Below are 25,611 nucleotides of genomic sequence, written 5' to 3'. Positions count from 1 at the left end.
GTCAGCAGAGCCTTGTATGCAAAGTCACCTCCCTCTCCACCTCCTACTCGGGTATTCTTGCTGAACGTCGCATTCAGAGCATTGACCAAAAAGCCGTTTTTTCTAAAAACCAGTTTTTGTGATATAGCTCGAATGCGACGTCCATAACCCACCCATCTCCACCCCTCGAGAATTGACTTTTAATTACTGCTCTCTCTGAAGCAAGAGATGAGCTTTGCAGGGCGCATGGAGGCTGGTTGAAGGAGGGACTTTCAAAATAGCAATTAAATGCCAGGAAGCGATGGGTCCTAATATTTCTTATTAAGTAATTATTAGATGTTTTAATTGCCTGTATGTTGGCCTGGCGAATTGGCTAGGAATTAACATACCTAGGTACCATTGCTGATCGTCGCATTTGAGCTATATCACAAAAACTGGCTTTTTTTAGGACTGTACATGTGTTTTGTGTTAACCTTGTATTAATAATTTTATATAAAAACGTTTGCACATTTTTCCTTCTAACTATTTATACTGTGTTAAGCATCTTCATGTCAACTGTGTTCATGTTGTCAAATATTGAATTAAACCACCTAGGGAAATTGTGACTAACCCTACAGTGAAATTTAATTACTGCCAGAGTTGAAAATACAAACAGATTGGCTTTTGTGACATAATTGGGCAAAAGTATTACAAGGTATTATAATGAAATAATTTCCCTCAAAAAGCCCAGAGACACTGACTGGTAAAGAAAACCTTTAGATTTTAAGATTAAAAGTAAACTAAGAAAAAAAGTAAAGAAACTTTGACATTCGCCTGATCTATTGTATATCCTGAAGAGGTCTGGGAATTAAAAAGGTAACTTAGGAGTCAGGGTATGCATGCTTCTTTGTGATATGTAGAAATCATCCAAATTACTAACAGATGTTAAATTATTAACAATATCTTAACTTACCTTAGCAATTAACTGCATGTTAAATGGTCCATTAACTTCAAGAGCTCTGGCAATGGCAGCACAGATGGATGTGATCTTTGCAAGGGTCTCAGAGTTCAGATCTTGAGGAGGAGTGACAAGAGTAGCATCACCAGAATGGACACCAGCATTTTCAACATGCTCGCTTACTGCCATACATAGGAGTTCTCCGTCTGCTGCCACTGCATCTACATCAATTTCCTGAAATTAAACATTCATTTAGTTAATAGTCATCACTTGTTATATATACCTGTACATCAATTCTTTCACATATACGTACATCATATGCATCCTCCGCTGTTTTGTACCAAGTCTGTGTGTACCCGAATATGACACATATATAGTGTTAAAAAAACCATAATACAGTGAACCCTCACTTTACGCGGTTAATTGAACCCACGACGGCCCGCGTAAAGTGAGAAACGCATAAAGTGAACAGCATAACATATGGGATTAATTGAAATAGAGACCGGGCCGACCCCCAAACTCACTTTTTCCCGACACAATACGTACGTTTTACTAATAATAATATCTTAACTTTATGATGGTATTCACCCACACATAATATAGAAGGGAACAATCAATAAGAGAATAATAAACTGAAGGTTAGGTTAGAAAAAAACAAGGTTGGGGTTAACACTTACGTTAGTAGAAGAGATGGGTCGGCGTAGGGGAATGGAGGCTGGTTACGAGGCAGACGGCAGGCTACTGGCCCTCAGGTGAGTCTTCATCGGTGTCATCCACACTTACTAGTGCCTCCCTGACAAATCCCTCAAAGTCATCATCACTGTCTCTACCTCTGTCACTATCACTGGCTTGGGCTGGCTGTGGTGGGTTGCGGGCGAAGAACTCTGTTATGCTTTGCTGACGGCTGGTGTTTATGTTGTCGTGATAAACCTTGATGTAGGGCTCCATAGTCTGCAACAGCTGGGTAGTGAAGATTTCATACCTGTTCGCGTCAGGGTCGTCGGAAAGGAGGAGCTTGACTTTCTCAATACACTCGATGGCACCCCTTACATTACTATGGGATAAGCGGCATTCTTCTCGGGATGACACACCACCTGCCTCTTCACTGGCGTCATCATCATCTACCATCTCGTCGGTAGTCACATCAGGATCCCTTATCACCTCCAGGATGTTGTCGTTGGTGGTCTCGGAGAAGCCTGCAGCTGTAACACTCTGCGCAGCTTCTCTGGCAAGGTCCACTGCTACTGCAACAGTCTGAACCTCACCAGTCACAGATTTACTCTGCTTAACACCCAGAATGCCTTGCAACACATGTCTCCATGCGTGACGAACAGTTGCTACAGACAGCTGATCCCATGCCTCCACCAAGAAGTCCACAGCTTTCTTGACGTTGAATGTTCTCCAGAATTGTTTCAAAAGTACTTCTTGCTCTGCCAACTGTTGATCCTCGTCGTCTTCGCTCTTGCTATCGGTGTTGGTGTCACTCAGGTTACGCAACTCTTCCTTGGTGTTGGTGTAGTCGTTCAAGAGGTTGAATTTTTTAGCAGAAAATGCAGCTTTTACATTACAGATCAATTCTTGGTCCATGGGCTGTAACATAGACGTAGTGTTGGGAGGAAGGAAGACCACTTTTACGTTGGGGTGACGATCTAACAGTAGGGGCGAGTGTCCTGGTGCGTTGTCAAGCAGCAACAAAATCTTGAATGGCACATTCTGTTGCTCACAGAATTTCTTCACATCGGGAACGAAACAGTCATCAAACCAGGAGAGGGACAGTGTAGAGAACATCCACGCCTTACGAGCGGTCAGCCAGTGGATATTTAGCTTGGTCATGTCCATGCTCTTGTAGGCATGCGGCTTACGTGCTGTGTGGATCACCGATAACTTGAGCTTACAGGTACCGGAGGCATTGGTGGTAAACAGGACGGTGGTGCGCTCCTTCTGCAACTTCCGGCCCCGACACTTGCTGGCATTCTTCACAACGAAGGTCTTGGAAGGTAGCTTTTTCCAAAAAAGACCAGATTCGTCCATGTTAAACACCTGGTTGTCTGTGTACTGTCCTTCCTCCATAATCTCACGTAAAACCGGAGGAAATTCCCTAGCTGCAACACGGTCAGCACTAGCTTCTTCACCACCAATGTTGATATTGGTGATCTTGTTCCTCTTCTTAAACCTCTGTAGCCACCCAGAGGAAGCATTAAAGGGTTTGGGCTCTGTAATTCCCATCTTTCGTGACACTGCAGCATACAGTTCACGTGCGTACTCCTTAACTGAGCGTGTGTCCACCGCCATGTTCCGTCGCGCCTGACGCACCAAGTAGCTATGGTAATTTTTCCGTCTTGAGAAGCTCCTGGTTGTGGAAATACTTGATCATAGAAGCACCTGTAGAGTTTGTGATGTTCATGTGCTCCTTTATCTTGGCTGCATCCTTCTTAATTGTCCTAATAATTGATTCGTTAACACCATGCTGGCGCGCGAGACCAACCTGCCTTGTTCCTTTCTCCAACTCTTGTATGATCTTATATTTTATTTCATAGCTTAAGGAACGTCGTGTCTTCTTTGGCTTAGGGCGGCTGAGTCCAGGTAATGCAAGGTTTCTTTGTGGTGGTGGTGGTGGTGGTCCAGTGGAAGCCATTCTTATAGAACAATGGAGACCGATATACACGGTGTAGCCGGGAGGGGTGTAGCTGACGCGGTAGGTCAATGGGCTTGAACGCTCCCGCGGCGGGGCACGTCATAGTACTACAGGTTGTACCTCTCTAGTCCGGCAACCTCGGGACCTGGCCGGTGCCGGACCATGGAAATTGTCGGACCATGGAAATTCACCCTTTTCCTGGATAGATAGTGACTTGTGCTTATGCCTGGAAGCACTAGCACCACTTTCTCTGCGTCATGGTCTCTTTGAAGACATATTGAAGGGTTAAATGTCGTTTAGTAGCTTCTCAAATTTCGCGAGTTTTTAATTCTTAAAGTATTTTATTGGAACACACAAAAAAATAAATAAATAAAAATTTTGACGGCGGAAACTTGAATTTCGACAGGTTTGAACGGCCCGCCAACGTGCAGACGACGTGCATAATCGTGTAAACAGCGTCATTTCTCTTATGTACAAAAGATTCATTATTGTTTATTACTGAATGTCTTTTTTATTGAATTAATGTTTATGTGTGCAAAATGAGCAATACAATTCATTAATAATACGTAGAATATTAAAACACATGAGGAAATGACACAGCATTGTTTTCGTTGATTACAAAACCAGTGACTGACTGGTTTTACATATAAAACTGAAGAAAATAAGACCTTGGTTGTAGCTGTAATAAAATTAATATGGTTGTTTTAAGTAATGTTATTTAATGTTAATAAATGGAACAATAGAAGTAGCTAATGATAATGGTAAAGAAAAAGAGAGATTGCATATGTAAGTGCGCATGCGCACACGTGAAAACATATCGTCATTACTTTACATAAGAATATGAAAGCAACACTTATTTACTGTTCATATATATTTTAATTAATGTTTCTGAATTTGTTTTTATTGAATTAATGTACGTGTGTGCAAAATTAACAATACAATTTATTAATAATACGTGGAATATTAGAGGAGACGAGACGGCTGCCAGCATTGTTTATGTTAAAGCTTACGAAACCAGTGACTGATTGGTTCTACATATCTAACTGAAGAAAATAAGACCCTAAGTTTAGCTGTAGTAAAATTAATGTAAAAAATGAATATGGTTGCTTGAAGTACCTGTAACGTTATTTAATGTTAATAAATGGAACAATATAAGTAGCTAACCATTAATGGTAAAAAAAAAAGTGAGACTGCTCGTATGTAAGTGCGCACATGTGAAAATATATCGTCATTACTCTACATAAGAATATGAAAGCAACACTTATTTACTGCTCATATATATTGAAGGGTTAAATGTTGTACTCTGTATAGACAAGCAGAGAGAGAGAGAGAGCAGCCGAACTGCCGGATGTAAACAAACCTTAATTTCCCGCGGCTTTTTTTTTTTTTAAGGGGATTAGCCCACCCGGGCATAGGTCACTGACCCACATTGGGGCCTGAGGGGCAAAAATTTAATACTCCTGTAATAATAATAATAATTCAGATAAGTAAAAAAAATAAAAAGCTGCCTATCTACCTATTGGACAAACTAAAATCGTTCCGGACCACGGGAGTTTCCGGACCACAGAATGCCGGACTAGAGAGGTACAACCTGTACATTAAACCAATCACAGCTAGCAGGGAGGGAGGTAAGGATGCTTTGCCCAATCACAGTCCAGTACTTCATATGACGTCACCGATAACGCAACAAAGACATACACTGCGCAACCTACTCGCGCCGCTTACACAACATGGCGGATGGCGGGAGAGATGGCGGGAGGTTTGGATCCAAAAGTGGCGCGGCGCGAGAGGACCTAACTTTAGTCTGAGGTATTATTTAATACTAAAAGTTAAAATCTAGTTTTTTCACCCAACATTTCTCTGGTAGGGAGGGAAGGTGGGGGGTGGGGGGGGAGGGTTGGGACCGACCGACCATCTGGCACGGTTGGAAGAGGGGGGGAGGCAAGTTGGGGTACTTTGATTGACAGATAGTGTCGTGAAGAATATTTTTTTTTTTATTAACTGAAGATATTTGTTTTAACTCATAAAATTCATACAAATTACTGGACCAGAATATAATTTACATTGCTGGAATTCTTACAATATGATGATCATTTTGAATATAAACATCATGGATTTTGCATTAGACATACAAATTTTAGGTCTAATGTAATAATTTGGTTTACACAAAGCAAGTATTTTATCTTTTGTGCAAAATATATGAAGTTTACATTCAAAATATTCCCTGACCTGCAAGGAATCCAGAAATGTCAATTATATTATTCTAACTCTAGTCTGAGGTATTATTTATTACTAAACGTTAAAATCTAGTGTTTCACCCAATCATTTCTCAGAGAGGTAGGGGCCAGTGAGCTGGGAAGAGGGGGGGGGGGATTTGAGTCCATTATTTGAATGGACATTAACCTGGCGACTGTATTTCTCTTAAATATTAATTGTGTGAGCATACCATCATAAAATTTAGATGTTATTTTTACTACAACATAGGTATTGTGTTGGAAAAAGTGGAGTTTGGGGTGTCGGGCCAGTCTCTATTGGAATTAATCCCATATGTTCTGTTGTTCACTTTACGCGGTTTTCACTTTCCGCGGTACCCTGTGGGTTCAATTGACCGCTTAAATCGGGTACTACTGTAATCAGTTAATTGAAGACAAATAAATAAAAATGAAATGTTTCTTGCTCACTTCCCCCTCTTGCCAGTAGTGTTCTTGAATTCTTTTTATATTAATTGATAAAAAAATAAGATTGAATTGCTGGATAGAATGTGACTTGTCCACCCTGTTGTATGTTTATTAGACTTGTGAAAATCAATGCGAGGTAATGAGGTGGCAATGGTGATTTGCTGCTGTTCCGCACCCAGACCAGGATGCTGAAAGAATGTCAATTGGCAAGTAACGGGCAAATTATTGGCTTTGTGTGCAGTTGGCTACAACGTGTCAGAAACTGCAAGGGAGGTTGGGATCACTGTGAGACGTTGGTTAACCCGCTGGGAGGAGTCTGGGAAATTGGGAAACCGGCCATGGTGTCTATTGTAAGCAAAACATATTGGAACTCTTAATTCGGGGAGACCACAACTGACAGACGAGGAGGACATTGGATGGGCTAATGAGATTTTGTATGACCTGTGTCAGTAAATATTAAAAATAAATTTATTTCTACCCTCAAAATCAATATTTCTCCTCATATCAAAGTTATTATAAATATCTTATTACCACTGTTTAAAACCTGAACAACTACCAGAAAAAAAAATTATATATAAGGGAATGGGTGGCACATTAATCAAAAAACAAAGGACCTCATCTCTTACTCTTTCAAACATGCAAACCTAAGATAATATAATGAAAAAAATTATATACATCCTTCCCTTCCTTCCTTCATGAATTTCTCTGCATTCTTCAATCCCCTCCCAAGTGACTTACCGTGCAGAAAAGGACAGGCCAGGCACAGGGGTTAGGTGGTGAAATGGATGATTACTTTTGATTGCAACTGTACTTTGCTGTACCAGGACACAATTGGCCAAGAATACAGTGTTAAAGCAGTGTTAAGATAAACAGTGACAAAAGTGTAGTAATTTCTAGTAAATTAACATTGTTTGTGTGAGCACCGTACATACGGTACCGTGCATAACAGAGTGAACAGTGATTTGCATACTACAGCCTAAGCACCGCACAAACGGTACCGTGCATAACAGTGGAAGTCATTTATGTCAATCCTGACTTGCCTCTCTGCTTCATGGAGGGAGAGGAGAGTGACAGTTAGTACCACCAACTGTCATAAGATGGTACAGGACAAAGCAGGCCATTCTGTATCATTATATCACCACTTGCCATTTGGCCTGCCTGCATCACAAGCTCAAGGCAACAGCATCTGCTGGTAAGTACAATATACATTAATTTGTTTATTTATAATGTATATTTGTATTATTATATTTAGTTTATTTATATAGTCTAAAGATTTATATTTTGTTTATTAACAATTACAGTAAGCTTCTTCTACCCTGGACCAACTGGGGGTAAGGCCAGTCCGCTAGCGCCGAAAGTCCTTTATATCGGGATCCACAATAATAATGGACTCAGTCCATTACACTATACCAACATGGTCACTTTTTACAACCAACACTCACCATCACCACCAACACTCAATATCACCATCAAAACTAGCCTCACCCCAACATTCACCACCACCACCAATAACACTCACCACCACCAACATTCACCACCACCACCACCACCTGGTGTTTACAAGTTGAGAATTTGCTCAAACTGGAGCGATGGAGTGGCGGTCTGCAGGTTAATAGAAGAAACAAAGTTGCTCTACACATTAGTAGGACAACAGTATCGGTTGGAGGAGGAAAATTATGCATAATAATGACCCCTGCTTTGCCAGATGCAAGTGAACAGCTGACTTGTATGTACGAAGGTCACTCAATAAGTAACGTGATTTCTTTATTTAGACGACAAAGGGGAAAGGCAAATGCAGTGATCAAGTTGTGACATCTTCAGGGAGGTACTACCGCCTGGTAAGATATTGGAAGCATAATGTGATGTCTAATGGTCGACCCTGCTGCCATATGGCATCATGAAAATTGTGACCAAGTCCCAGGTTGCTGATCTGACTTTCTGCCTAATTTACACACATTGCAGGGTCTCAGTTGTTTCTCTTACTATTGACAACACAACAAACATATATTGTTTCTCACTCTTGATCGTTTTTTCATTTTGTATTTCTTTATGGTTCTTTATTATTATTATTATTATTATTATTATTATTATTATTATTATTATTATTATTATTATTGTTGTTGTTATTATTATATTATTATTATTATTACATTTTCGCCCCCCAGGCCCTGATGTGGGTCAGTGACCTGTGCACGGGTGGGCTAATCCCCGTAAAAAAAAATGTCAAAACAACACTGTCGCCTTATCTCCCTCGTCACTGCTGCCTCAGGGAAGTTTCTAGAGGGTCAATATATAGTTTTTCTTACTTCTTTTTTAGTTTTATCATTTAAAAACGTTAAAAAATTTTTTTGCTAAAGTTGATTTTTCTCCATTTACCCCGTGTGTCTGATACGGCCAGTGGCACCCTAGCCCGGGGCGTAGAGGTTAACTAACCCTCAGAAGTGAAGTCTGAGCTTGGTAATATTATCACAATTATTATTTATACTTTTCTCTGGGTCAAAATTTATTTGTTCACGAGTGGAGCCTATGGTTAATATTCTTGCTTAATATTAGTTTTTGAGTGTGTTAATAGTTCCATATTCTTTTCACTTATTAAATTTGTTAACCATTGATTCTGTTCCATGACAGTTCTAGTTAGACTGCAAGGACAACACAGTTCCTGCAGTTATCAGCCTGTGATCCCTTTATAATGACAGCATGCAATTTTACCATAATTTTCATATTATTTAGGTTCACTTGGTGCCGTAGAAAAAAGGGAGCAATGGCCACACCCACCCTACCTCGACATCATTGTGTGCGAATTTTATGGCATCCGGGTGGCCTTGTGCATTTTCAACGTCCAGCAACACCTTAAGAGGCAGGCCCGGCTTCTCTAGGTAGCTCCTTACCTCAGGGATAAAACATTTGTGGAATCACTCGAGGAAAAGCATTGCTGTCACCCAGGCTTTCTTTTTTGACTGCCAGTAGATGGAGGAGATTCTTATTTTTTCCCTTCAGAGCACGAGCATTGGCAGATCTATAAATCAAGCCTGGCTTTATCATATGCCCTGCTGCGTTGCCACATAGCAGGAGGTTAACGCTATCCTTCGCAACCTTGAACCCGGGGGCCTGCTTCTCAGACTTGGAAATGTCGGTTCTGGTTGGCCTTTTCTTCCCAAACAAACCTGTTTCATCAGCGTTGAAGGCCTGCTCTAGAAGATATCCATTTTCCTCGATCAATTTCCTGAATTAGTCTGGGAACACCCGTGCAGCTGCCTCGTTCGCCGATGTCAATTCGCCAGTGATTCTAATATTTTTCTGGTTAAAACGCTTCCTGAAACTGTTGAGCTAACCTGTACTGGCTTTAAAATTCTTCTCAGAGCTGGTGGATGCTTTGCCCTCAGGGACCTCAGATTTAAACTGGACATAAGGACTCAGTGCCTCCTCCCTGAGCACATTGCCGTCGATGGGACCACATTTCTGGTTCATATCCTCTACCCAGATGTTTAATGCCTTCTCCACCTTCACTAGAGTTACGTCTTTAACCTGGCTAGTCACTTAGCAGTAAATGAGGCACTTGTAGACACGGTTTCACGAATTTCCCTCTCCGAATTTTGATGGATCTCACACTTGATTCGTTCCGCCCGTACCTCCGTGCCACAGCAGTGATTGACATGCCGCCTTTTATCAAGTCACGGCCACTTTTTCTTCCAGACTCATCACAGAGCGTTGTTTCTTCGCTGGATGACCAGAGGCAGAGGTTGGCTTGTGTTTGGACATTATGAACGAGTATGCGAGAGGTTTAAGTGCACTAAATTGACACACACGAGAAGCAGCTATTACTCCGACGATACACACGCAGCAACTGAGACAGACAGAGGTGGCCAGGTGGGATGGCAAGGTGGTGCGTTTGGTGGGCTTGAAACCCATTTTGAAAGTTTTGAGCTTCAAATTGGAAATTGTAAACTAATTTAAATCCACGTATAGTTGAAACAGCTTAAGAAAAATATGCGCAAGTAACCTGGACATTTTCTTACTCTATTTTTAAGGCTAGAGTTACTTTAGTGGGTCTCATGAATGGTATGAACTAATTCCAGCTACTCATATGAAGGACTCCTCATTCCTAGACAAACAGCTTAATGAACACTTACACCGTACTTGAGCCACCTAGTAGTGGGTGGGTAGACATAATTTTATAATTCACGCATATGGGAAGTTGTCTATGTCAACATTTAAAAAAACAAAAACAGTTATTGAAACGAGCAGGATATTAATGAAATGAAATACACAGATCTGTTAGAGCTTGGGATTTTGTATTTCTCCATCTCCACAAAGATACAGGATACTGTAGATGGTATCTGTATTGTACTCTAACTGTTCAATTTATAAAAAAAGAGTGTTTCTATTAATTACATATGAACCAAACAACATACTTTGGCCTCTAGGATGAATTTTGAGATGACAACTGGGTGTTCCTTGGAGACAGCAGCAGCCTGGTTGAGGTATGTCTCCAAGTCTTGGTGAGAATGTGCTACATTCATGGCGGCACCCGAAAGCACATATGAAGGCCGCACAAGGCATGGGAAGCCTACCTCTTCACAAAATATTTGAGCCGACTTTAAATTTGTCAGTTCTTTCCATCTGTTTGGAAAAAAAAACATTCAATCATATCCTCCTGATCTCATTTGAATGATTTTCATTTAGTATATGAATTTAAACATCTCTTTCTGTAAATTTTCCCAATTGTACCAGAAAGATATCTTTCTCTCACTCTAATTGTTGCTGACTAGCTGAAAAATGAATACAGTAATACATTATAACATCAACACCTCTTGTATTGGGATGAGGAAGGTATCATAGAAAAGGAATTACAGTAATGGAAAGGTCAGTGACTGAAAATTAGTAAAATGTATTGAGTGTACATATACTTACTGGTTTGAACTCAATCTTACAATAATGACAAGTTGAAGTACAGTTGAGTCATACTATCAACTTTATCACATTCTAACCAAGTGTAATGGAAGAGCTACACCAGGTGAGAAACATTAAAGTAAAACCAGAAAAAATAGACAAATATGACTTTTCATTTCAAAGTAGAGAAGAGAAGAATGATCCGTGATACCTCAAATGAAGCACCAATGACCAGACCATCGTTACCAGGATGTTTGATATGCTTCAGAAACAAGTTATAATGTCTGTTCTGAACATCAAAAATGTCACGGCACTGGGAGACTGCTTTGGCCCGCCCCTGCATTGGCCACACACGACTGTCTCATGGTTTTTTAATGGAGAGGGCGCCTCCTCCCCATTGCCCCATTGTGATGACTGTCTGGTCCCACTGAATGTTCAACACCTGGTGGAGTGCCCCATTCTCAGAGACCTCAGTCATAAGCACCTCTCCCAGTACTAGGAAGGAGACAGGTCTCACTGCCTTTCTTTGGTGCTGGGGGAGGGAGTGGGTAGTGTGGGAGAGGACGTCCTCTCCTTCATGGAGGAAACTGGTCTTCTACACAAGCTTTGAATTTTATCTACTGTATTAATGTTTAAATGGATTTTACAAAAGTTTTATGCTATTCACTATTTTTGTTTTTTACCTTGCATTATTAGATTTTAGTCTTCTAAGCTTTTATTTTAATTCGGCAACATATGACCTTAGCTGTTGCATCGCCAGGGATGTAATTACCACAATTAATCAATCCAGTACAAAGGTCTGTCCCTGAACTTCACGGTGGCAGAGCATTGACAATGGAATACCATTCGGCCTGGTGATGTATCTCCAGTGAGTGAGAGCGCATTCTCATTCTTTCATTGAGAACATGAATTTGTATGTCTCTCCAGGTCCCACTCAAAAATCCAGGGCCTGTGACTCCTTTACTCTACATGTCTAAGTAAACTTTCAGGATCAAGCTGCCATAGAAGAAACCCCTACAAACAATGTGGCAAAAAGCTCAGCAACTTCATGAGGGGTGATAACACAGCTGCCAACATGAACTCTACACGTTTCCATACCTGGGACAAGGGAATTTTTACATTTAGAGAGGAGACATAAGAGAAAAAAAATGGTGACAGGCATTCTTTAAAATTCGACGAGCTTGGACTCCGACCCGTTTGTATTCCACATATTAAAAATCCATCCTATGATGCCGATAGCAACCATAGGCTCTGCGCCAATTAATAATTGCCTGCCGGCACTTGCGAATATCGAACAAGGGTGTTAAAATGTAAATTGCAAATACGTGGGGTTGAGAGTAGCGAGGTGTTCCTGTACTTCCATAATTTAAAGGAGGGATGCATTCCTAGAAAAGAGTTGAAAGTAAATTCATTTAAAGTGGACTTCTAACATGGTACAAGGGGGATAGGTTAGTCCCTGTACTAAGACCCAATACTGAACTGTTTTCTCACAAAAAGCACACAAATAATACATAAATATAATTTAATAGAAATACAGTATAAATCAATACAGGCTGGTTTTTATGTAGACTGGAGGAGGATGATGGTGTAGGATGATTGGACTGAAACAGCTATGCATGATGCTGATGTTACATGCAATGAAGCCAAAAAAGTTGTGGAAAAATCAATACAATAAAGGACCACCCCGGTTATTGCAAGGGGTGTGTTTCTAAAAGTCAATGTAATTAATGAAACTACAAATATCGGGGCAATTTTCCCCATAAGAACTAATGTAAATGGGCTGGGGAGGGGGGAAACGGTTCCAGCCGGAAACTTGATAACTTGGCATTCAATATCTCAGAATTTCATATAATTCAGCATGTATATGGTCTAGGAGTTTATTATATAATAACTTGGGAAATACAGAGTTATATAAAATTATCTGGAAAAAACTTGGCATATTTGGCTGCATAGGTAACAAACACTCGCTATGCTGCGCTCCATGTTTGGTCAGTCTGGCATTTGTTATTGCTGTGGTCGGGTGTGTGCTGGCTCACTCCATCCAGTACATGGACGTGGCAAGGGAGGGTGCTGTAACACCCCAATATTTTGGGGATAAAGTACTACAGTGGTCCCTCGGTTAACGAACACAATTCGTTTCAGAGGGTCGTTTGTTAACCGAATCCATTGTTTCAATGGGATATTTGGCAATTGGTTCCAGCTCACGGAAAAGTACATACAAAGTTAAAAAAAAAAAATGCAGTAAAGTACACTTACTTTGAGGTGTGTATGTAGAAGGCTCCTGGTTGATGATGATGGGAATTAGAAGTGGGGGTGAAGGAGAAGGGAGAAGAGAAGGAAGTGGGGATGAAGGAGAAATCATCTTTCAGGGGACCCATGCTTGATGCAGTCATTTCACCAATAAAATTCTAAGTTCACTAGGTGTAATTCAAGATTATTTTATTTAAATCAACACTGCACTGCACTATATATTATCAATATGTTAACTAAATTTCAGAATGACCAATAATTTTAATGTAAAATGCAAAAATATTCAAGACACCAACAAAATAGATGTTCACTCCACTATCAACAGAGCCCAACTGACGCCTTGTGGCCGAGTCAAGCATCTGATGGGTGCACAAAAACTAGTTCCCTGTATTGCATATATTATGTTAAATAAATGTTAATAATTTTAATATAAAAAATGCAAAAAACATTAAAGAACACAACTTTATTGATATTTACTCCACTGGAAACAAATGTAAACATAGAACATATTACTGAATTGGCAGACTAGCCCATCAGCTAATCAGCTGATGCTCACAACAAAACGTGATGTTCGAAAGGATTTCGTTAATCGAATTTTTGCTCGTTAACCGAATTGAAGATTCTTATGGAATGTAATTCGTTAACCGAAATTTCATTAACCGAATTGTTCGTTAACCAAGGGACCACTGTATACTGTACATTGCATCTAGGGCACCAGAATTATTATTCTGCACTCCCTGGTAAAATTTGGTTCCTGCAGTACTGACCCATTAACACCAAACAACTGCCCATTCTGGGGTCACTAATCCCAAGAGGATAACTTAAATCTACTGTTAATTTTAAGGTCACTGCCACCAGACCCCCTGGACAGTATATAGCTTGTTTAAGTAGCTGGCAGAGAAATCCAGGCATTGGGTTGGGTTTCTCATTGACCAAGTTGAGAGTGGGAGGAAGGGTGAAACATTAATCATGACTTAACTAATTTATTCCTTAACCAAACATATTTCATTCCGTCACAATACAAAAATAGTTGGCCTTCATGAAAATAACTACTATTTGGTTCATTACACTTAACACCAGTACACGTCCTTCATCAAATAACTACTATTATCATCTACATTCTGCATAACAACCAATGACCTCCTTACCTCGGTAATTCCTTCTTACCATAGCACCCAACACATCAGACTGCACCACATGTTAGAGTATAGCACCACATGTTATATTATAGCACCACATCTCAGGTACCCTCCACACCTACAAGTATGGAACTCCTCGGTTTTCTTCAGGTACACATACCAGGTACCTCGCTCACACTCTACTCTTGCTAAGTAGATGGGACACTTCCCAGGTAATCATACCATAAGAGTACCGGCCCTGACATGGTACATCCTACAGTGCTGAGAGAGTTGTGTAACGAGCTTGCCGAGCCCCTGAAGATCATGTTTTGTAAATGCATGGATGAACAAAAGATCCCCAGTGAATGGAAAGTGGCTTATGGGAGTCCTATCTTCAAGAAGGGCGATCGTTATTCCACGAACAACTATAGACCGGTGAGCCTGACCAGCATAATATGTAAAGTATTTGAGAGTATTATCAGAGATGCCGCGATGGAACATCTACTACGAAACTACCTTGAAAAGGATTGCCAAAACGGTTTTATGCCGGGGAGCTCCTGCTTAACACAATTGCTCAAGGTATTGGATATTTGGACCAATATTCTGGGACGGGGTGGTAATATAGACAATATTTACCTAGATTTTGCCAAGGCTTTCGACAGTATATCCCCGCGAAAGGCTGAAAATCAAACTGGAAGGGTACGGAATTCGGGGAAATGTCCTAGTGTGGATAGAAGACTTTCTATATGACCGCAAGCAGTGTGTGGTGATTAATGGCATGAAATCATCATCTGTACCTGTCACAAGCGGGGTACCACAAGGCAGTGTATTGGGCCCGCTGTTGTTTGTTTGTTACATAAATGACATGCCTGACGTTGTACACTCCTCCATATAAATGTTTGCCGATCACACCAAGTTATTTCGGGAAATCAAGAACCAAGCGGACTGTGAAGAGCTGCAGAAGGACCCCTGTGGGCTCCAAGAATGGTCGAAGAAATGGCTGCTGAGATTCAATGTCACATAGTGTAAGAGGATGCACCTGTGGTGTACCAACGGTAAGGAGGCGTATCATAAGTCCCAATGGGATGAAGAAACTGCACTATTTGAGACAATGTGAAAAGGACCAAGGTGTGTATGTTGAGCTAAAGTTATCGGGCCATTGCGAGAAGAAGGTAAACCAGGCAAATAAATTATTGGGTCTTATAAGAAGGTCGTTCAGATATCTAGACGGTCCGTCCCTCGTAACGATCTTCAGGAGTGAAGTGCTTCCCCATCTGGTCCCCGAGATAAGCTAGGGAAGGTCAGTTGGTTGAAAATGTTCAAAGGAGGGCCACCAGACTGGTGCCTGCACTTCGGCACCTCAGCTACCCTGAGAGATTGGAGCGCCTGAACTTGCCTAGCTTATACTACAGACGGGCAAGGGGGAACTTAGTTGAGGTGTATAAGCATCTCAGGGGGCACTACTCAGTTGAGTGTCCTTACTTGGAGCTGGCGGACGCTCGCCCCACAAGGGGTCACAGCTCAAGATTGAAGAAGCCGCAAGTCCAGAAAACCGTGAGGGCAAACTTTTTCGGAGTGAGGGTTGTAAACTCTTGGAACAATCTACCAGAGAGTGTTGTGACAGCACCAAGTGTGAGCTCTTTCAAGACAAGACTTGACTAACACTGGAGCGGGTTCAGGTACATTCAGGAGCCGGTGCATGCCCAGTATTTGCCAACAGTGCGTGACAGAGACGTGACCTATCGCCCGGGAAGCTAGCGAGCCGATCTTTTGGTGAAGAAGATAAATGAAAAGGAAAAGTAATCAGAGACGTGACTGATCGCCCATGCGGCTAACAAGCAGATCAGTGGCAAAGAGGATAAAAGTAAAAAGTTTTGTACATAAGCGAAATGACACAGTTTACACGGTTGTGCACGTCTCAACGTTGGCGGGCTGCTCAAACCCATCAAAATTTGAGTTTTCGCCTTCAAAATTTTTAATTATGTAGTGTTTTTTTGTGTCAAAATAAAAAACTTTGAATAAAAAACTCGCAAAATTTGAGAACCTACTGTACAACATTTAACCCTTTAATATGTCTTCAAAGAGACCACGAAGCAGTGAAAGTGGTGCTAGTGCTTCCAAGCGTAAGCACAAGTCACTATCTATCCAGGAAAAGGGTGAATTTCCATGGTCCGGCACCGGTCAGGTCCCGAGGTTGTTTGCGCATTGAAATTAGGAAAAAAGTGTACTGTAAGCTACCCCAAGATTCCCATCTTTATTAAATGATTTCCCTCAAATCCTTGGCGCTTGAATGTTCAGTCACTATCCAACAGGGAGGTTCTACTGCCTGGGAAGATATTGAAAGCATAATGTGTTGTCTAATGGTAGACCCTGCTGCCATATGGTGCCACAAAAATTTTGACTAAGTCCCAGGTTGCTGATCTCAGTTTATGCCTCATTTACACACAATTGCAGGGTCTCAACTGTTTCTCTTACTTCAGCGACACAACATATATAACTTTTTTCACTCTTGATTTGTTTATTTTTCTATTCTTTTATTCTCCTATGAAATCGGTTGACAATAATATTAAAGAGGGACCTTCTCAGATGGGTCCCACTGGTCGGGAAGGTTGTGGACTGCAGGGCTGACCTGATCATCATCAAACTATTGGGACCTCAACTGACGTCATCGCGGTTGCTGGAGGATCAGCTTTTTTCACATTTCCTTTTTCCAACATTCACAGCCTGAGATCCGATTTTTCTTTTGTGGAACTCCATCCATTAACCTCTTCCTCCGACCTCTTACTACTGTATGAAATTCAACTGACCAAAACAGCTTCACCCAAGCCTTTTCAGTCTCCAACTAAAACCTTTATACGTACGTCTTTCCATTTTAAGGGAGGTGTATGCGCCTAATGGAACACACATACAGTACACCTAGAGCTCAACTCCTGGATCTTGACTCTTCTCTTTATGATGTCATCAGGCTCAAAATATCTTTATCAATTATGACTATTTTTCTTTGTTTCCTATACTGTTCTCCCAACTCTACCAACTATTTGGAACTCTTTGACTATCTCACTTCTTGCCATGAGTCGTTGCTATCCACACATCCTAACACCGAGATCCTCTACCTAGGGGATTTCAAAGTACAGTACTCCCTCTTTATCGACGGGGGTTACGTTCTGTAGACGGCCGTCGATAAAGAAACCGTCGATACCGTGATGGTTACGTAATTTTTCTAACTATTATTAGCATATGTTGAATAAATGTACCTTTAAGCATTAATGCGTTTCCTTTACACATAACCTTAAATAATAGTGGGAGGCATGGTGATATAAGTTGATGTGATGAACCACCAGCAAAAGTTTAAAATCAAAGACTGTTGCCCACGCGGCTTGGCTGATGTCTGTGTTCAGGGAAGGCGGGCCGCGGGTAGACGCTAGTCACGCCACTAGTGCCGCCTAGCGGCGAAAGTACAAACAAGGCCCGCAGAGTTCAAATAAAGCCAAAATAAAAATCCGTCTAAATAATCCGTCGATAATCGAAACCGTCAATAAAAAATCCGTCGATAAAGAGGGAGTACTGTACATCACAGAGAGTGGCTTGGCTCTGCAAGGGATATTGTTGATAGTGGTGAGTGTTGGTGGTGGTGAGTGATGGTGCTGTTGATAGTGGTGAGTGTTGATGGTGGTGAGTGATGGTGTTGTTGATGGTGGTGAGTGATGGTGTTGTTGATAGTGGTGAGTGATGGTGTTGTTGATAGTGGTGAGTGTTGATGGTGGTGAGTGATGGTGTTGTTGATGGTGGTGAGTGATGGTGTTGTTGATAGTGGTGAGTGATGGTGTTGTTGATGGTGAGTGTTGATGGTGGTGAGTGATGGTGTTGTTGATGGTGGTGAGTGATGGTGTTGTTGATAGGGTGAGTGATGGTGTTGATAGTGGTGAGTGTTGATGGTGGTGAGTGATGGTGTTGTTGATGGTGGTGAGTGATGGTGTTGTTGATAGGTGGTGAGTGATGGTGTTGTTGATGGTGTTGTTGATAGTGGTGAGTGATGGTGTTGTTGATGGTGTTGTTGATAGTGGTGAGTGATGGTGTTGTTGATGGTGGTGAGTGATGGTGTTGTTGAGAGTGGTAGGGTGATGGTGTTGTTGAGAGGGTGAGGTGATGGTGTTGTTGAGAGTGGTGAGGTGATGGTGTTGTTGAGAGTGGGAGAGGGTGATGGTGTTGTTGATAGTGGTGAGTATGATGGTGTTGTTGATAGTGGTGGAGTGTGATGGTGTTGTTGATAGGTGAGTGATGGTGTTGTTGATAGTGGAGTGATGGTGTTGTTGATAGTGGTGAGTGATGGTGCTGTTGATAGTGGTGGAGGGTGATGGTGTTGTTGATAGTGGTGAGTGATGGTGTTGTTGATAGTGGTGAGGTCGGTGGTGGTGAATGATGGTGTTGTTGATAGTGAGTGATGGTGTTGTTGATAGTAGTGATGGTGTTGTTGATAGTGGTGAGTGATGGTGTTGTTGACAGTGGTGAGGGTGATGGTGTTGTTGATAGTGGTGAGTGATGGTGTTGTTGATAGTGGTGAGTGATGGTGTTGTTGAGTGGTGAGGGTGATGGTGTTATTAATGTGGTGAGTGATGGTGTTGTTGATAGTGGTGAGTGATGGTGTTGTTGATAGTGATGAGTGATGGTGTTGTTGATAGTGGTGAGTGATGGTGTTGTTGATGTGGTGAGGATGGTGTTGTTGAGGTTTGAGGATGGTGTTGTTGATAGTAGTGAGTGATGGTGTTGTTGATAGTAGTGAGTGATGGTGTTGTTGATAGGTGAGGGTGATGGTGTTGTTGATAGTGGTGAGTGATGGTGTTGTTGATAGTGGGAGTGATGGTGTTGTTGATAGTGGTGAGTGATGGTGCTGGTGATAGGTGGTGAGGGTGATGGTGTTGTTGATAGTGGTGAGTGATGGTGTTGTTGATAGTGGTGAGGTCGGTGGTGGTGAATGATGGTGTTGTTGATAGTGGTGAGTGATGGTGTTGTTGATAGTGGTGAGTGATGGTGTTGTTGATAGTGGTGAGTGATGGTGTTGTTGATAGTGGTGAGTGATGGTGTTGTTGACAGGGTGAGTGATGGTGTTGTTGATAGGTGAGGATGGTGTTGTTGATAGTGGTGAGGTTGATGGTGTTGTTGACAGTGGTGAGTGATGGTGTTGTTGACAGTGGTGAGTCATGGTGTTGTTGATAGTGGTGAGGGTGATGGTGTTGTTGATAGTGGTGAGATTGATGGTGTTGTTGATAGTGGTGAGTGATGGTGTTGTTGATAGTGGTGAGGGTGATGGTGTTGTTGATAGTGGTGAGTGATGTTGTTGATAGTGGTGGAGGTGATGGTGTTGTTGATAGTGGTGAGGGTGATGGTGTTGTTGATAGTGATGAGGGTGATGGTGTTGTTGATAGTGGTGAGTGATGGTGTTGTTGATAGTGGTGAGTGATGGTGTTGATAGTGGTGGAGTGATGGTGTTGTTGATAGTGGTGAGTGATGGTGTTGTTGATAGTGGTGAGTGATGGTGTTGTTGATGGTGGTGAGTGATGGTGTTGTTGATAGTGGTGAGTGATGGTGTTGTTGATAGTGGTGAGTGATGGTGTTGTTGATAGTGGTGAGTGATGGTGTTGTTGATAGTGGTGAGTGATGGTGTTGTTGATAGTGGTGAGTGATGGTGTTGTTGATAGTGGTGAGTGATGGTGTTGTTGATAGTGGTGAGGGTGATGGTGTTGTTGATAGTGGTGAGGGTGATGGTGTTGTCGATAGTGGTGAGTGATGGTGTTGTCGATAGTGGTGGAGTGATGGTGTTGTTGATAGTGGTGAGTGATGGTGTTGTTGATAGTGGTGAGTGATGGTGTTGTTGATAGTGGTGAGTGATGGTGTTGTTGATGGTTTTGAGTGATGGTGTTGTTGATAGTGGTGAGTGATGGTGTTGTTAATAGTGGTGAGGGATGGTGTTTTGATAGTGGTGAGTGATGGTGTTGCTGATAGTGACGAGTGATGGTTGTTGATAGTGGTGAGTGATGGTGTTGTTGATAGTGGTGAGTGATGGTGTTGTTGATAGTGATGAGGGTGATGGTGTTGTTGATAGTGGTGAGTGATGGTGTTGTTGATAGTGGTGAGTGATGGTGTTGTTGATAGTGGTGAGGGTGATGGTGTTGTTGATAGTGGTGAGTGATGGTGTTGTTGATGGTGGTGAGTGATGGTGTTGTTGATAGTGGTGAGTGATGGTGTTGTTGATAGTGGTGAGTGATGGTGTTGTTGATAGTGGTGAGTGATGGTGTTGTTGATAGTTGAGTGATGGTGTTGTTGATAGTGGTGAGTGATGGGTTGTTGATGGTTTTGAGTGATGGTGTTGTTGATAGTTTTGGAGGATGGTGTTGTTGATAGTGGTGAGTGATGGTGTTGTTGATAGTGGTGAGGGATGGTGTTTTTGATAGTGGTGAGTGATGGTGTTGCTGATAGTGACGAGTGATGGTTGTTGATAGTGGTGAGTGATGGTGTTGTTGATAGTGACGAGTGATGGTGTTGTTGATAGTGGTCAGTGATGGTGTTGTGTATATGTATATATATATACAGCTAGACCCCGACTTACGACTGCTACGACTTACGACCGTCGGGACTTACAACCGCCGCAGTTGTGACCATTTTCCCCCCCCCCCAAATAACGCACGCATTTTCTATACCGAAACGTTTCCAGTTAATGTAGTCTCCATGTAAAATTAGAAAATTATGGGGGCCCCATGTGCATTCAGCTGACTACATTAAAGGTAAGTGCTCAGTCACACTGTATCCATTCCTCATTATTTATTACTTTTACTGTACTGTATTTCAGTGTAGATTTTTTATTATTATTATTATTTTTTTTTTATCTATGTCATACTTACGACCTGGATTTGGGTTCCTAATCCCGCCGTAAGTTGGGGTCTAGCTGTGTGTGTGAGTATATATATATATATATATATATATATATATATATATATATATATATATATATATATATATATATATATATATATATATATATATATATATATATATATATATATATACATACACACACATATACAGTGAACCCTCACTTTACACGGTCAGTTGAACCCACGGAGGCCCGCGTAAAGTGAACAACAAACATATGGGATTAAATGAAATAGAGACCGGCTGACCCCCAAACTCCACTTTTTCCGACACAATACCTATGTTCTAGTAAAAATAACATCTTAATTTTATGATGGTACATGCACACAATTAATACTTAAGAGAAATACAGTCGCCAAGTTAATGTCCATTCAAATAATGGACTCAACTCCCTCCCCCTCTTCTCACACTCCTGGCTCTTCCCTCTCTGAGAAATGTTTGGGGGAAAACCACTAGATTTTAAGGTATAGTAATAAATAATACCTCAAACTAAAGTTAGGATAATATAATTGACATTGCTGGATTCCTTGCAAGACCAGGAATATTTTGATTATACACGTCATATATTTTGCACAAAAGATAACATATTTGCTCTGAGTAAACAAAATACTTGCATTAGATCTAAAATTTGTATGTCTAATGCAAAATCTATGATGCTTATATTCAAAATGATCATCAAATTGTAAGAATTCCAGCAATGTAAATTATATTCTGGCCGGATAATTTGTATGAATTTTATGAGCTAAATAAAAAATTATACTTCACCTGCGTATATGAGTAGATGCACCGCGTAAAGTGGGAATTCCGGTTCTGGCAGGGTACCGCGTAAATGTAGGAAACGCGGAAAGTGAAACCGCGTAAAGCGAGGGTTCACTGTGTGTGTGTGTGTGTATATATATATATATATATATATATATATATATATATATATATATATATATATATATATATATATATATATATATATATATATATATATATATATATATATATATATATATATATAAATATATATATATATATATATATATATATATATTCATATATAATATATATTTATATACAACCAGACCCCGACTTACGACTACGTGGATTTACGACGTCGGGACTTATGACCGCAGAAAGATTTTTATAATTTTTTTTTTTCAAATGACACGCATTTTCTATACCGAAACGTTTCCAGTTAATGTAGTCTCCATGTATAATTAGAAAATTATGGGGGCCCCATGTGCATTCAGCTGACTACATTAAAGGTAAGTGCTGTCACACTGTAACCATTCCTTATTATTTATTACTTTCACTGTACTGTATCCATTCCTCATTATTCATTACTTTTACTGTACTGTATTTCATTGTAGATTATTTATTTAAAAAAAATTTTTATTATGTTTATTTCATGTCGGACTTATCGGACTTACGACCTGATTTGGGTCCCTAACCCCGTCGTAAGTCGGGGGTCTATCTGTAGTGTGTGTATATATATATATATATATATATATATATATATATATATATATATATATATATATATATATATATATATATATATATATATATATATATATATATATATATATATATATATATATATTTGCAGGTTGTACCTCTCTAGTCCAGCAACCTCGGGACCTGACCGGTGCCGGACCATGGAAATTCACCCTTTTCCTGGATAGATAGTGACTTGTGCTTATGCTTGGAAGCACTAGCACCACTTTCTCTGCATCATGGTCTCTTTGAAGACATATTGAAGCGTTAAATGTCGTATAGTAGCTTCTCAAATTTCGCGAGTTTTTAATTCTTAACGTATTTTATTGGAACACACACAAAAAAAAATAAATAAAAATTTTGACGGTGGAAACTTGAATTTCGACAGGTTTGAACGGCCCGCCAACGTGCAGACGACGGGCATAATCGTGTAAACAGCGTCATTTCTCTTATGTACAAAAGATTCATTATTGTTTATTACTGAATGTCTTTTTTATTGAATTAATGTTTATGTGTGCAAAATGAGCAATACAATTCATTAATAATACGTTGAATATTAAAACACACGAGGAAATGACACAGCATTGTTTTCGTTGATTACAAAACCAGTGACTGAGTGGTTTTACATATAAAACTGAAGAAAATAAGACCTTGGCTGTAGCTGTAGTAAAATTAATATGGTTGTTTTAAGTAATGTTATTTAATGTTAATAAATGGAAATAAATGGAACAATAGAAGTAGGTGACGATAATGGTAAAGAACAGAGAGAGATCGCGTATGTAAGTGCGCATGCGCACACGTGAAAACATATCGTCATTACTTTACATAAGAATATGAAAGCAACACTTATTTACTGTTCATACAGTGGGGTATGCTATAACGAACGTAATTGGTTCCAGAACCTCGTTCGTTATAGTATTCGTTCGTTATAGGATTAATCCGTTCCAGGTCCCCAAATACAACCACTTAACACTGAAAAAAATTCTATGGAACATGTAAAAAATACGGTACTTTATCTTACCTTAGTGTTGTTCAGCATGCAGGACAGGAAGCAGAGGGGGAGGGGGGAGGAGAGAATTATTGAGAAGAGGTGGAAGGAGAGGAGTCATCCTTCCTAGCCCTCTTTGGTGACTGTCTCACAGGCACTTTGTCTGTAGGTTCTTTTGTTACCTTTGTAAAGAAGGAATCCAGGGTTGGCTGCTTCAACCTTGATTTCTGGACCTTCCAAAAGTAGTTCATAACATTGTCATTGAACACACTGATGGCCTTTTGCACAGAACCAACATCAGGATGATAATCCTCAGCAAGCTTAGACAGTTTGCTCCAGCAAAAGAACGCATCCTTGAGATCTTTGGCTGGAATGATGTGGCTTTCCTCCTTGTCCTCCTCCTCCCCTGACTCCTCAGAAGTTAAGCTCCGCTTCAGTGTCTCGTTTTCCTCTTTGTGAAGCTCAAGCAGCTCCTCAGTGGACAATTCCTTACTGTTCTCTTCCACCAACTCCTCAACATCATCATCATCCACTTCCAGGCCCATGGAATTGCCCAGAGCCACAATTTCATGAACAACAGCCTCTTCTTCCAACTCTTCGAAGACTTCAAAGTCTCTTTGAAGCACACATTCAGGCCACAATGGCCTCCAAGCAGCACAAAGACACCTCACAGTAACCTCTTTCCAGGCTGAGGTAATTAAAAATACAGCATCTGCTATATTGAAGTGACTCTTCCAAAATTCCTTCAAGCTAACATCACTGGAAGAAGTGGACGCAAAACATTTTCTAAACAGTGCCTTTGTGTACAGCTTCTTAAAGTTAGAAATTACCTGTTGATCTATGGGCTGGATGAGAGGTGTTGTGTTGGGTGGCAAGAAGTGCACAGTGATGAAGTTCAACTCCTCTGACAATTCAACCATCAAATTAGGAGGGTGGGCTGGTGCATTGTCCATCACCAACAAAGCTTTCAGTGGAAGATTATTCTCCTTGAGGTATTCCCGAACACTGGGTCCAAATACCTCAATCACCCACTCAGAGAATAAATTCTTGGTCACCCAAGCCTTTGGGTTTGACCGCCACATAACACCAAGGCGGGTCTTCCTAGTGTTTTTTAAAGCTCTGGGGTTTTCTGCATGGTACACAAGGAGTGGCTTTATTTTGCACTCACCAGAAGCATTAGCACAAAGAAGGAGGGCAAGCCTGTCTTTCATTGGCATATGGCCAGGGACAGAAGTTTCCTCCTTGGTAATGTATCTACGGCGAGGCATTTTTTTCCGAGGCATTTTTTTCCAAAAAAGTCCAGTTTCATCACAGTTAAATACCTGCTGAGAAACAAAGCCTCCCTCTTTAATAATATTCAAAAAATGTCATGGTGTTCCTTAGCTGCTTCCTTATCTGCACTAGCAGCATCACCATGTCTCACAACACTATGTATTTTATTTCTCCTTCTGAAACCAGTAAACCACCCCTTGGTACCCCTAAACACTGGCACATCACTATCACTTGCACTGGGAGTCTTGGCTTTAAGGTCCTCAAACAATTGTCTGGCCTCCTCACAAATTATAGCATCACTAATGCTGTCACCTGCCATTTCTTTCTCCTTTATCCACACTAAGAGTAAATTTTCCATCTCCTCAATCACATTACACCTTGCTTTGCTAAGTCTAAAGATTCCCTTAGCCACTTGCACTGTTTTCAACTCCTCTTTATTCTTTAAAATCGTA

General features: G+C 40.8%; 1 protein-coding gene across 1 annotated transcript in view; it reads right to left on the bottom strand.

The window, feature by feature from the left end:
• Positions 1–797: 797 nt before the first annotated feature.
• LOC121859232 (CAD protein-like) overlaps positions 798–25,611 on the bottom strand; it is a gene marked incomplete at its 5' end in the record, with an annotated part of 317,185 nt that continues 292,371 nt past the window's right edge. Inside the window, 3 exon segments of the mRNA XM_042355968.1 lie at positions 798–809; positions 932–1,150; positions 10,642–10,849. Coding sequence (XP_042211902.1) covers positions 798–809; positions 932–1,150; positions 10,642–10,849 — 439 coding nt within the window.

The sequence above is a fragment of the Homarus americanus genome, unplaced genomic scaffold (assembly GCF_018991925.1).
Source record: "Homarus americanus isolate GMGI-L3 unplaced genomic scaffold, GMGI_Hamer_2.0 scaffold36188, whole genome shotgun sequence".
NCBI classification, from domain to species: Eukaryota; Metazoa; Arthropoda; class Malacostraca; order Decapoda; family Nephropidae; genus Homarus; species Homarus americanus.
The sequence above is the reverse complement of the archived record's forward strand: the minus strand, read 5'-3'. Positions and strand labels throughout refer to the sequence as shown.